Raw genomic sequence first — 12,540 nt, forward strand, 5'->3', positions numbered from 1 at the left:
ACATGACTTTACTAGGTCAATTAATTGTGATGATCTTCATGCAGTCATCTTGTGGATCCTTTTCGGATACATATGGGCATACTTTGCCTCTCTTTTGGTAGACTCAAAATACACAGGATTTGCCTCATGCACACACACGCATGCAAGCACACACGTTTTGGCTTAGTAAAAACATGTTTTCGGCTTTGTGAGGCTGGTCTTGTGTGCATCAAAGTTACCAGGGATAGAGTTTTATGGCTTCATGTCATACCTCAGGTTAGGGGACTGGTAGATCAGGTAGAGGAAGTGTATGCTCTCGTAATGAGCAACAAAGAGCAATTTCACTGTGATCCTTGTTCAATGTGACATATGACATAATGTGCACACTCATGCATTGATGTTGGAAGCCCACCCAAACTGGCCGAAACTCAACCGTACTGCTTGAGCAATCATCTAGTGTCATGACAACCTTCTTGACAAGCTGTCTAGACGCATCGTTGGTTGCAAACCAATTTTAGATTGACAAGGAACTGCTTTGCTAAATCTCTCCGTCATCATCTCAGAATGACTACACCTCGACTTGCTACAATTTTTTTTGCGCTTAATGGGAAATCAATCCATCGTATTAGAGACAACCCATAAGATGCAATATGCTGGAATGAGACTAATTACAATTATGGCATTAACATAGAGTATGGAGCTTATGGGTAAATTAGGTGATTGATTGCTTTTCAAGGCCACCTTAGCCAATGGTCAGAGCCTCATCACTCCCTAAGTGGAAGAAAACTGCAATTAATTTTCCAGTCGCCCTCGCATCTCCCACTACATGATTTTGTAATGAAAAAGTATAAGAAACCCCAATAAAGATCTACCATTGGCCATCACTCCTATTTAATCCTGGTGATTTATAGTTAACAGATTAAAACATGTCATGTAGATGTGTTTAGACAATCAAAGTTATCCTTCTAGACATATCGTAGAGCAATTGGTTTCTCAGTGAAGCTGTGCTTTCCAGTTAATCTATATATTTACATGCCCGCATTTTGTTCTCTTAAACTGGTTGGATGCTAATGGGTTCTTTTTTGGGGCTGTGCCCTAGAGGTTCGAGTTGTGTAGTTTTTAGGTTTCCTTTTCTTCTCTCTCTCTCTCTCTCTCTCTCTCTCTCTCTATCCCCTTTGCCTTCTGTTTTTCTCTCTGTTGTTGCCTTTTTGGCTTTTAATAAATTGCAATCTTCAAGAAAAGGAAAAAAAAAGAGAAGAAATTCAAATGGTTGACTTCCACTTATTATGCATGTAAGACTTATGTTATATTCATGTTGCCTGGCATTGTTCTGTTTTGTATATTATTCTGTATCATTTCCATGACTCAACTATTTGCCCATTGACTATTTTCCAATGATCACAAAAACGTTGGTGCAGATTCCTCCGAGCCGATCTACATATAACAACCTGATTAATGCTTGTGGGTCTGCTGGACACTGGAAAGAAGCTCTCATAGTTTGCAAGAAAATGACAGATAATGGTGTTGGGCCTGATTTGGTGACTCATAATATTGTTCTATCTGCTTTCAAAACCGGGGCCCAATATTCAAAAGCTTTGTCCTATTTTGAACTAATGAAAGGAACAAAGATCCGTCATGACACAGTCACTCTTAATATTGTAATACACTGCCTAGTAAAGCTGGGACGGTATGAGGAGGCTGTGGATGTTTTTAACTCAATGAGGGAGAAACGAGCAGAATGCCGTCCTGATATTGTAACATTCACTAGTATCATTCATGCATATTCTGTTTGTGGACAAATTGAAAACTGCAAGGCTGTATTTGATGTGATGCTTGCTGAAGGTTTCAAACCAAATATTGTTACATTTAATGCACTTATTGGTGCTTATGCTTCACATGGTATGCATGAGGATGCATTGGGAGTTTTTAACTTGCTTAAAGGTTCTGGCTTCCGACCTGATGTTGTATCATATACTTCTCTGCTCAATGCTTATGGTAGATCAGGACGACCTGAAAAGGCTAGGAACATCTTTGACATGATGAAGCGGAATTCATGGAAGCCAAATTTGGTGAGTTACAATGCTCTGATCGATGCTTACGGATCTGAAGGATTGTTAGATGAAGCAGTGCAAGTGTTCCGTGAAATGGAAAGAGATGGAATTCAGCCAAACATTGTCACCATATGTACCCTTCTGGCTGCTTGTGGGCGTTGTGACCAAAGGGTGAAAATTGAAACTATACTTTCAGCAGCTGATTCTCGAGGCATCAAACTGAACACAGTTGCATATAATTCAGCTATTGGAAGCTATTTAAGTGTTGGGGAATTTGACAAAGCTTTAAGCTTATATAGGTGTATGAGAGAAAAGGGTGCTAAACCTGATTCTGTTACTTTCAATGTACTAATAAGTGGCTCTTGCAAGATGGGTAAATATGGGGAGTCCCTTAAGTTTCTGGAGGAGATGATAGATTTGAAAATTCCTTTATCTAAGGAAGTGTACTCATCTGCAATCTATGCATACAGCAAACAGGCAAGTGCTGACTTTGGTAAATATTAATTTTCCTTAGAACTGTCTGGTGTTCTGTTTCTGAAACTTGCTATTTCTTATATATTTTCCATATTCTCAGGGCCAACTAGCAGAAGCCGAATCGATTTTCACGATGATGAAGAGTGTCAGTTGTTCTCCTGATGTGATAACATACACCACCATGATGCATGCATATAGTGCAGCAGGTATTGTCGTCTGTTAATCTCTGAAGTGACAAGAATTTGAGCAGAAGGGAAGGTTTTGTAATTGAAAGTTTTCTTGGGTTTTCTTGTACTATTATAGAAAACTGGGAGAAAGCATTTGCACTCTTTCAAGACATGGAAATGAATGATATCCAACCGGATTCTATTGCATGTTCCTCTCTAATGAAAGCTTTCAACAGAGGATCCCAGCCAGCTAGGGTTCTTCTTCTAGCAGAGTTGATGAGAGAGAAAAGTATTGCTTTTAATGAAGCTAGTATCTTCGAGATGATATCAGCTTGTAGCATGTAAGATTTACATTTCTTTTCTGCATTAAATATTCGACACTCTTCAATCGAATCTGTTAGAAAGATGCATTGAATTTTATAATTCTAGCCATTTATTTTATTATGTATTGTTTTATGGAATTTATTGTAGACTTTTTGCATAATAATGTCTGGTGCTGGGAGTGAGCTCTTGTAGATCTTTTCTTGTCCATAATTCCAGAAGAATGCATTTCATTAGACAGTGAGCCTTGACATGAAGAATGATTGACATGGCTTAAAATTTTGCAGTCATTAATGCCAAATGTAAGTGTCAAACTTCTCGTAGGCTTGACTTTGGTTAAGGATGCTACTCCCTAATGGAAAATGAAAGAAACTTGAATGTTCAAGAAACAAAAAGAAAAAAGAAAAAGAAAAATAAAAATTTCATGGTTCTGTTAGGAGCTTAGAACGTAATGCTTTGCACCAGTTTCAACTTTCTGAAGTTAAATAGAAAGAAGAGAAAATGTGTATAGGTTTGAAGTTGCTCACTTTCTATTGCATGTACCCAGGGGCATGGTGAACATGATTTTCATTTAGCAGCATCAAATGACATGCTTCAAGGTTTCATTGTAGGATATTGCTATCTGATGATTAAATTATTTGTCCTGGCTTTCTGATTGTTTTGCATCTTCAATTATTGAATGATAAATGACTTGGAATGGGTAATCATATAAGATTTTGGACAATCTGTGGCTATGTGGGAAGTAGCTTGTGTTCAAGTTCCCTTTCTGATTTAATAGTTTGGTTATGGGTAAGGGTATTATGTTGAGCAATTGTTATGTACTGGAATAATGTCTTTAGGCGTGCTCCTTTTGATGAGCAGATTAGGCTTTTTAAGAATTTTATGGGCATTGCTGAAGATATTTGTATATATCATATATGGAAGCAAAGCAGATTGTAGGATTTCAAAGTGGTCTCCATTTGAGTTCTTGTCCCAATTCCATGTGGGAACTTCTCTTTCAAATCTTTCTTTTTGGCTCCTATGTCAGTGTGTGGAGATCTTGCCGTGGATGGATGTTTGGGAAACTCCATCCCTCAAAGAGGTGAAGCCTTTGCGTCGATGCTATGGCTAATTGGATCCTTACCCTTGAGAATATCTGGAAGCATCATAAATCATTAATGAGCAAGGTGTTCAATAACAGTAATGGTGGATGTAATGGCCACCGCCGTTACCATTACGATACGGGCCGTAATGGCTGTTATGGCATTTTTTATTTTTATTTTGAAAAAACCTGTTTTGGGACAGTTACGGGGTTGTTATAGGCAGTTTTTCCTGTAACAGCCATTACGACCCCATAACGCGTGACGGTTATGGCCTTTACCGTTACGTAACAACTGTTACGTAACCATTTTTGTAGACCTTGTTAATGAGTATTTGCCTTATGTTTTGGTAGGTGGAGGAGATGAGAAACCATCTCTTCTTCCGTTGTTGGATGACAAAAGAATTGTGGATCATTTTAAAGGATTCATTGGGTGATGAGTGAAAAAATTGCAAATGCTAAGGAATGAAGAAGAATGAAGAATAATTTTCGAAAAAATAGAAGAAGAAGAAGAAGAAAAATGAAGAATAAAAAAGAGGAGAGGGGGAGAATCTCTAAGAAGGAGAAGAGGTGATTAGAGTCTAACAACCCTTATCGTAATTTTCATAATCATCATCATCTAAGCCTTGTCCCAATTAGTTGGGGTCATCTCCATGAATCTTGTTCTGCCATTCCACTATCAATGATTCAAGGGCCAAACCTTTAGTTAGAACATAAGTGTCTTTTCTCACTGCCTCCTACCATGTCCTTTTGGGCTTTCCCCTTCCCCTTTTAGAGCCTTCGATTTATACCAACTCACTCCTAATCGGTGTGGTTCTTGGTCTTTGTTGCACATGACCAAACCATGTAAGCCTACTTTCCCTCATCTTATTACCTATTGCTGTTACTTTTAAGTTCCCTCAAACACATTCATATCTAATTCTATCCTTCCTTGTCTTGCCAATCATCCATCTCAATATCCTCATTTCAGCTATACTTATCGTATGGACATGTTATTCCTTAGCCGCCCGACATTTTGTCCCATAGGCATGGCTTGTCTTATAGCCAATATTCGAAATATTGGTATTGCATTACGTATCACACCCTTGGGATACGGATATGTATTGGTTATCGCATGGGATATATCAGTTGTATCGCATAATGTATCGTTGTTGTTGGAAACATGGGGAAACATTGGGAAATTGGTTGTATTTTTGAATGAAACTTCAGCAATTGTTAAAAAAGACATCAATACACACTTATAAATCAAAACATTACAAAAAACAAGTGCATGCAATAGGTTTTCTTTGTATGGGGTCTTAATCTATGCGTTGTCTAACTGAATTGATGTAAGTCATATAGTTTATAAATGTAAGACAACATGTGGAAACACAAGAAATACATTCAAAAGCAAAAGAAGAATCACCAGACCAGGTTACATAAATGTTTGATTTTATGTTCGGACACAATGATTGCAACTGATTTGTAAGAAATTGGGATTTATTTTTTTTCCTGCAACTTGGCCCATGTCCTCCAAATCTCGAAAGCAAAGCTTCAAATCCATGATTTTTCATGCAAAACATAAAAAATCATAGATTTACAATAATTTGACGTTGATTTAACATGATTTACAAAAAAAAAAAGGATGGAAAATAAAAAAATGCTCATTGGATCGAACATGTGGGATATATCCCACTACTTGTGCGTTTCATATCGCACAGGTGGGATACAATATATATTGTGGGATTTATTGACTGATATTGTCGATATTTAAAACATTGGTTATAGCTATCCTATAAAATTTCCCTTTGAGTTTGAGTGTTACATGACGATCACATAAAACTCTAGAAGCACATCTTCAAGGATGAGGGATAGATGTTGATGTTTGCAATAGAACTAGAGCTGATTGGATGGAATGGATCTTTGCCTCTTTAGGGTTGTGTGACTAGCAAATGCCCTTGGATCTTAAAGGGAAAAGTCTACATGACAACAATTCAACTGGCCATATGCGACTGAGTGTTGATAACTTTTTGCTTCTGCCTGGATGGCCACAATTGAACAAAATCTTTCATCTTGATAACAAAAGAACCAAGCTTTCCCTAGTGTTTGCTTTATTTGATGGGAGGAGGAAATGGTCAACCACATTTTCATCCATTGGAGGTTGGCAAAGGATGCATGGAACGAGTTCTTTGTACCTCATTGGGATAAGTTGGGTTCTACTGCTTAGGGAAGCTAATGGAAGGATGGTCAGCCTGCCATTATGCAATTAGAGGCAATATTATATTGAGCATGGTGCCCTATGCTGTGATGTGGGGTTCATGGAAAGGAAGAAATGACAAAATTTTCAATAACATGGCACCTTTAAGGAAATCATGAAAAGAAGGATCATATCTTTGCTTCTTAGTTGGGCTTTCATGAGCCCAAGAGCTCAAAGGGACATCTACGAATGTTTTCTTTTCTTTTCTTTTCTTTTATATTTTATTTATTTGGATTGGAAGGCTGGCATCAGCTTTGAAAAATAAGAAATTGTAGACCAAGTCTTGTTGGAATTCTCCTATGGTTGGGTTTTGGAAGCTCAACTTTGATGGTTGCTCCATTGACAAGTTGGGTCCTCCTGAGAGTCATTCGGAGAAACAATAAGGGAGCTATCATATTAACTTTCTCCAGGTATTGTGGTGTGGGCAGCTCTAATGACGTATGCACCTCATATCCTGATGGTGTGAGCATTTTGCAAATATATATATATTTTTTTTCCAGAGCCTTAGTGGTTGAAGTTGACTCTAGAAATTTTATTAAATGAACATCCCCATCGGAGCTGGGGCCTTCAAAATTAGCATTTGTAATCACTGAGGCTAGATTCTTGCCTCACTACAAGTGTATTGCTTTCAATGTAATTGTCTAATTGAGGGATGTGGATGAGATTGCTGATTCCTATATGAAAGAGGTTCACTAGAGGGTACGGTACACTCATAGTTGGCTCTTCTTATCCCCTTACCTAACTTGTTCCTTTTTCCCTTTTAATATACTCAGCTATCTTTGAAAAAAAAAAGAAGAAAAGTAAGAAGAATAAGACTATTCAAAGCAACTTAAGATAAGTCCTAGTAGGAAATAAAATGATGGAGAGATGATTGCAATGGTCCTGGCCTGTGCTATGAAAATTGGCAATGACCCTAGCAAGGAAAGAAACTCTGTTAGGGTTGATGGGCTTGAAAGGAGAATGAGGGAAAGACCTAACAAGGACATGGTTCAAGGTGGTGAGAAGGGATATCAAGCATTTGTCCACTTACCCAGAACAGGATCTTAGGTTAGCATCATAGGCGAAACAAAATTCACAAAGCATCCCCAATAGATGGCTCAAGGCTAGAATGATGGTGATGAATTTGATTTTTGAGTTATAACTTTGATTTAAGAGGAATCCTATTTTATGGGCCATATTATCTAAGTTGGAAACAAAAGACTTGATGTAGAACCCAAGGCATGGTTTGAGTAGGACTGCACTATTGGCCCCTTGATATGTGGTTTTATGGTGCGGTAAATTAGACACAATGTGCCAAAGCTGTTTTCTCATTCTGGGGGAATAAACTTTTTAAAGGCATGGTTTGAGTAGGACTGCACTATTGGACCCTTGATATGTGGTTTTATTGTGCGATAAATTAGATACACTGTGCTAAAGTTGTTTTGTCATTCCGGGGGCATAAACTTTATTTTTTTGAGACTTAGTTCCACTTTGATGTGAAGTGAAGTAACACAATTAGCAGATACTGAACTTTTAGGTTGCTTTCTATAATTGATATTCTTGATCAATTTCTCCATTTCAATTATTCCAGATTATTGTTTTTGACAAATTTCTTTTATTTTTTTGATGGACAATGCTTGATTTTATTGAAAAACCAAAAGAAGCAAAAAGAAAAACAGGGGGAACACAATCGATGGATAATGCTTGATTTTATTGAAAAAACCAAAAGATGATAGAAAAACAGGGGGAACACAGCGGCCCTAACTAGCCACATATGCAACAGTAAGAATAAAAAAGAAGAAAGCTTTCCTTGTGGCAGCAATGTACATAGATTATCTAGGTGTGCCTTCTTTAGCCAACGAATCTCTAAAGAATCAGCTTCCTTCGGACGTGAGATAAAGAAACTTGAATACCCTCACATAGATGTCTAACCTCAATAAAAACTGCAAGCTCCCACAGTCATTGTCCGGATTTTGCCCAGCCAATGGCATTGCCGGAATCACTTTCCATAATGGTCAGGCTGAAATTGTGGCTGATCACTAATTTAATTGCTTGCTGCAAAGCTGTAGCTTCGGCAAAGTTATAGTTTCCTATAGCCATTGGACTGCTAAATTCCAGTAAATGATTGGCCTGGTGATTCCTGATTATTTTGCTTACTTGGGATGACCCAGGGTTTCCGAAGGAGCATTAATGAAGGTTACACTTGAACTATCCCTCAGGAGGGCATTGCCATCTTTCTTTGGGTGTGGGTGGCTCCCCACCACATTGATAATCTAAGGCTCAGTTTGAGACTATAAGGTGCTTAATATGCCTTTTCATTACTTTGTTACTTCTCTTCCAGTTTATAATCAACCCACTGATCTTTCTCATCATAGAATAAACTGAAACGTATTTGCCACGGATAATTCCATTATTTCTTTCCAACGACAAACTCCAGAGGGTTGCCTGAAGTGGTACTTTACATACTCAGCCAATTGGACCAACAGCCAAATTATGCCATCTGTCTGTGGCATCACCCACACAACACCAGAACGATCTAATAGACAGTCCCAGACTTTCCTTGCATAACTGAAAGGACGAAGTGATGAGACATTTATTCTGCTGACAGATAGGACATCGAGGTCCTGTCTGGCATTGCATGACCTTTATTCTTTAAATGATCGATTCGTAGAATTTTGTCTCGTAATGCAGTCGATTTTGCTTTTTATTTCAGTTACAGTGATAGAATTCAGTCTAAGAGACTTTTTCCCCCATGGAATAGAATAAATTATGTCAGCATATGTGCCGTGGGCTACTGGTTGCTAGCTTAAATGTTTACATTTTTCTTGTTCCATTCTCATGGGATGGAAGTAAATTAGTTGCATGAAAACTATAGGTACTAATTTATTTCATGACCAGTGTGATTATGTCATCCAATATTGAGATAGATTTTTTTTCTCAACCTATAGGTGTTTATGCATCTTTCTATTGACCTTATATAAACTTATGTTTTCCAATTTCATATTCTCTACTCTAGCTTTGCTCAACTATAAGTTAACTTTTCAATTTTTGAGTGAAGGCTACGTGACTGGAGAACAACTATTGAATTAATTGAAAAGGTGGAACCTTCTTTCTTAGAACTTTCACTTGGGCTACTTAATCAGCTTCTGCACTTTCTTGGAAAGAGTGGGAAAGTTGAAAGTATGATGAAGGTACTTGGTGATTTCTATTAGCATTCAACTCTATAAATTCTTAAAATGATGATTACATTCTTAGAATAGAAATTGCTACTAGAAATTCCTGGATGCAAGATCAGCACTTGTATAACCTGGATTGTATGTAAGTTCAGGTACAACACGTATGTTATTGATTTTCCTTTTATTATGTATAGAAAAACATGTTCTACAACACAGACACATATGGATACCTATGTTTTTATGTGTCATGATAGCTTGGTGATATTTCCCGTTTATCAACCACTACGATCTTGTTTATGTATTTTCTAAGGAAAAATTGACATTGATTAATGCTTCCTATTAACTATAGAAGATCTTAACAGAAGCTGAACATGGGAAATTACTGATGGAGATGGGTTCTCCCAAGTCCCAACAATAATGGCTAGCAGAGATTCTGTTGTTATTTTTTAAGGAGATGGAAAAATGGAAGGAGACAACCACGAATGGAACTCAAACTAGACTCCAGACCACCCAATGCAACAACAGAAAGATGAGGAATCATCTATTCATAAATAACCTAGTGGAACAAGTTTTCCTCTTAATGGATGGCAACAACAGGTCAATCATGAATATGTAGTAAAGTTTTCCTCTTTAGGTCTAGACAGTGTTTTAAATAGTGGTAGCACGCTGCATAGCATTCAGCTCTCTGTAGCATGTAGCGTAAGCTACACGATACTTTTATTTTTTGATTTAAAAATAGGAAAAATATGATAAGTGGTAAGAGAAAAAAGAAAAATATAAAAATGCCTAAAAGATGATTCATTGTTTTCAAGTATAAGCATGTTCAAACAAGTTATTAATTATCATTTATCAAAAGCCAATCCACACATAAACCCAATCAAATCATCATCATATCAACAATTTTCTAAGCAAACCATTTAAATTAATGATGTTTAATTGAAACCACAAGTCACAAGTAGGAAAAGAAATTAAAATCCCACATGTTGAGACTATAAAGTACAAAATACAAAAATACAATTATCATTTATAAAAAACTTAGTGTATTTATAAAAAACTTAGTGTACGCTACATATGCTACGCGTACACTACGATGCTACATATGTTATGCATAAGCTACATATGCTATGCCCGCTGTAGTGTACGCTATAGGGGATATATGTTATTTGCTAACACTATGTAACGTTGTAGCTATGCTACGCTATGGGCGCTACCGCTATGCTATAGCATATATTCAAAAGGAGGGGGCTCATCATTTATAACAAACCTTAGAAACCTTAGAAGGTTTAAGCTCTTGATTTCTCTACTGTAATACAAGTGTTCTTGCCTTCAAATCTCTCGTTTGGGCTTGATCTTCACTTCTAGGTAGCTTGGCTACACCTGGATGGTAGGCTGACTCGTTCACATAGGGGTTGTTCACGAGTGCCGCATGGTTTGTGCTTCGAGAATCACTTAGGTTGGGGCATCTATGTCTTGTTTCATATGATATTCCTTCCATTAAATCTTGAGAGACCTACAATTGCCTTCCAAATGACTGATGCGCTATAAAGTGAAGAGATAAGAGTAGACCAAGCCCCCTCTTTAACCTCATATTTAGTTGAGATAATTTACTTCCAAAAATGATTATCCTCTGTATTAAACCTCTAAAGTTACCTTGTGGGGTCCGGTTCATCACTTTTAAGGTTTGTAATACCCATGCCTCCACTTTCTTGTGGAAGGCACCTCCTTCCACCCAACCAGGTGGAACTTTTTTTTTTTTTTATCTGCCTTGCCTACAAATCTCTTTGAATTCTTTCAATATGGTGTATCACATTGATGGGGCACAAAAACAAAGACAAAGCACACTAGCATAGTTGACAGTGATGCTTTCATGAGAATAATGAGGCCACTCATCTATAAATATTTTCCCTTCAAAGCTGAAAGTTTTTTCTTAATTCTCTCAAGCAATAAGTCTAATAGGTTATGCATAGGCAGTCCCTTAATGCTTAGTTTCTTCCAACTCTTGAGCTAAGTATTTATAAAGATGAAGTATTCAACTTGTTCTCTTGGAAATTCTTTAATGTTGTTTTATATTATAAGCAGTGTTCGTAATATTGGTATCATTACATGTATTGCTGGCTGGGGATATGGAAACATGTATCGATATCGCCTTGCTAAAATGCACATATTGGCATATTTAAGAATCAAATAATTGCAAAAATATGCATACATAAGAAGTTCCTCTTTAATGGGGGTCCAAAAGCAAGTATTGCTTACTCAAGGAAGCATTAGAGAAACATGGGGAAAATGGTGGAATTTTTCAATGATACTTTACATTTGCATATTTTAGAATCAAATAATAGCAAAAAGATGCATATTTTCATATTTAGCAATCAAATAATAAGTTTCCCTTTGGCGAAATATGGAGAAAATGGCGGATCCATCCATCCATCCATGCATGCACATACATACATATAAACACACACATTTATATAGTATATACATATATATGCACACACATTCGTTCATCCTTCTAACCAACCATCCATCCATGCATGCATACACATATACATATACAAACATGCATTTCATCATACAACCATGTGTCCATAAAAAATTTGAAATGATTTTTTTAATAAGCAAATATTTGGAGATAATGATACATTGGCGATGCTATTGAAATATCATCGATACACTAGTGATACAAGCAACTCCTGGAATTTTTTTAGTAGAAAATATTGTTAATATGCTGGCGATATTGATGCATTGCTGATACCAGTGACACCTGGAATTTACACAGTCGAAAATATTGGCAATACATTGGCAATATCGATACATTGGCAATACTTAGCAATATATCACTAATAATTGGAATTTCTGATACTACCAGTGTTATTGATATCGCCGAGCTGGACCGATATACTCCGAATAATGATTATAATTTATAAGTTACTGATTTTGAGAAAATTTCATAAAATAGACTAAGAGTTTCAAGAATAGAACGTGTCGGGCCTAACTCTTCTGCTAATATTTTCAAGGATGGTGATGGGTTAGTGGTAGGGCTTGGGCTAATTTTTATACCAACTTCTTGGCCATGACCTGA

The 12,540-nt window shown here is 36.9% G+C and overlaps 1 protein-coding gene across 9 annotated transcripts in view; it reads left to right on the plus strand.

Moving 5' to 3' along the window:
• Positions 1-12,540, plus strand: part of LOC131225884 (pentatricopeptide repeat-containing protein At2g41720) — a 108,271-nt gene that overhangs the window by 35,623 nt on the left and 60,108 nt on the right. For all 9 annotated transcript variants that reach the window (XR_009161601.1, XR_009161602.1, XR_009161600.1 and 6 more), the window contains 4 exons: positions 1,398-2,507; positions 2,605-2,710; positions 2,808-3,012; positions 9,344-9,476. Coding sequence is in view for 6 of the 9 variants with exons in the window: in XM_058221486.1 (XP_058077469.1) it covers positions 1,398-2,507; positions 2,605-2,710; positions 2,808-3,012; positions 9,344-9,476 (1,554 nt within the window). In the remaining 3 variants the exon portion in view is untranslated. The remainder of the gene's footprint in view (positions 1-1,397; positions 2,508-2,604; positions 2,711-2,807; positions 3,013-9,343; positions 9,477-12,540) is intronic.

Source organism: Magnolia sinica, chromosome 14 (assembly GCF_029962835.1).
Source record: "Magnolia sinica isolate HGM2019 chromosome 14, MsV1, whole genome shotgun sequence".
Classification (NCBI taxonomy): Eukaryota; Viridiplantae; Streptophyta; class Magnoliopsida; order Magnoliales; family Magnoliaceae; genus Magnolia; species Magnolia sinica.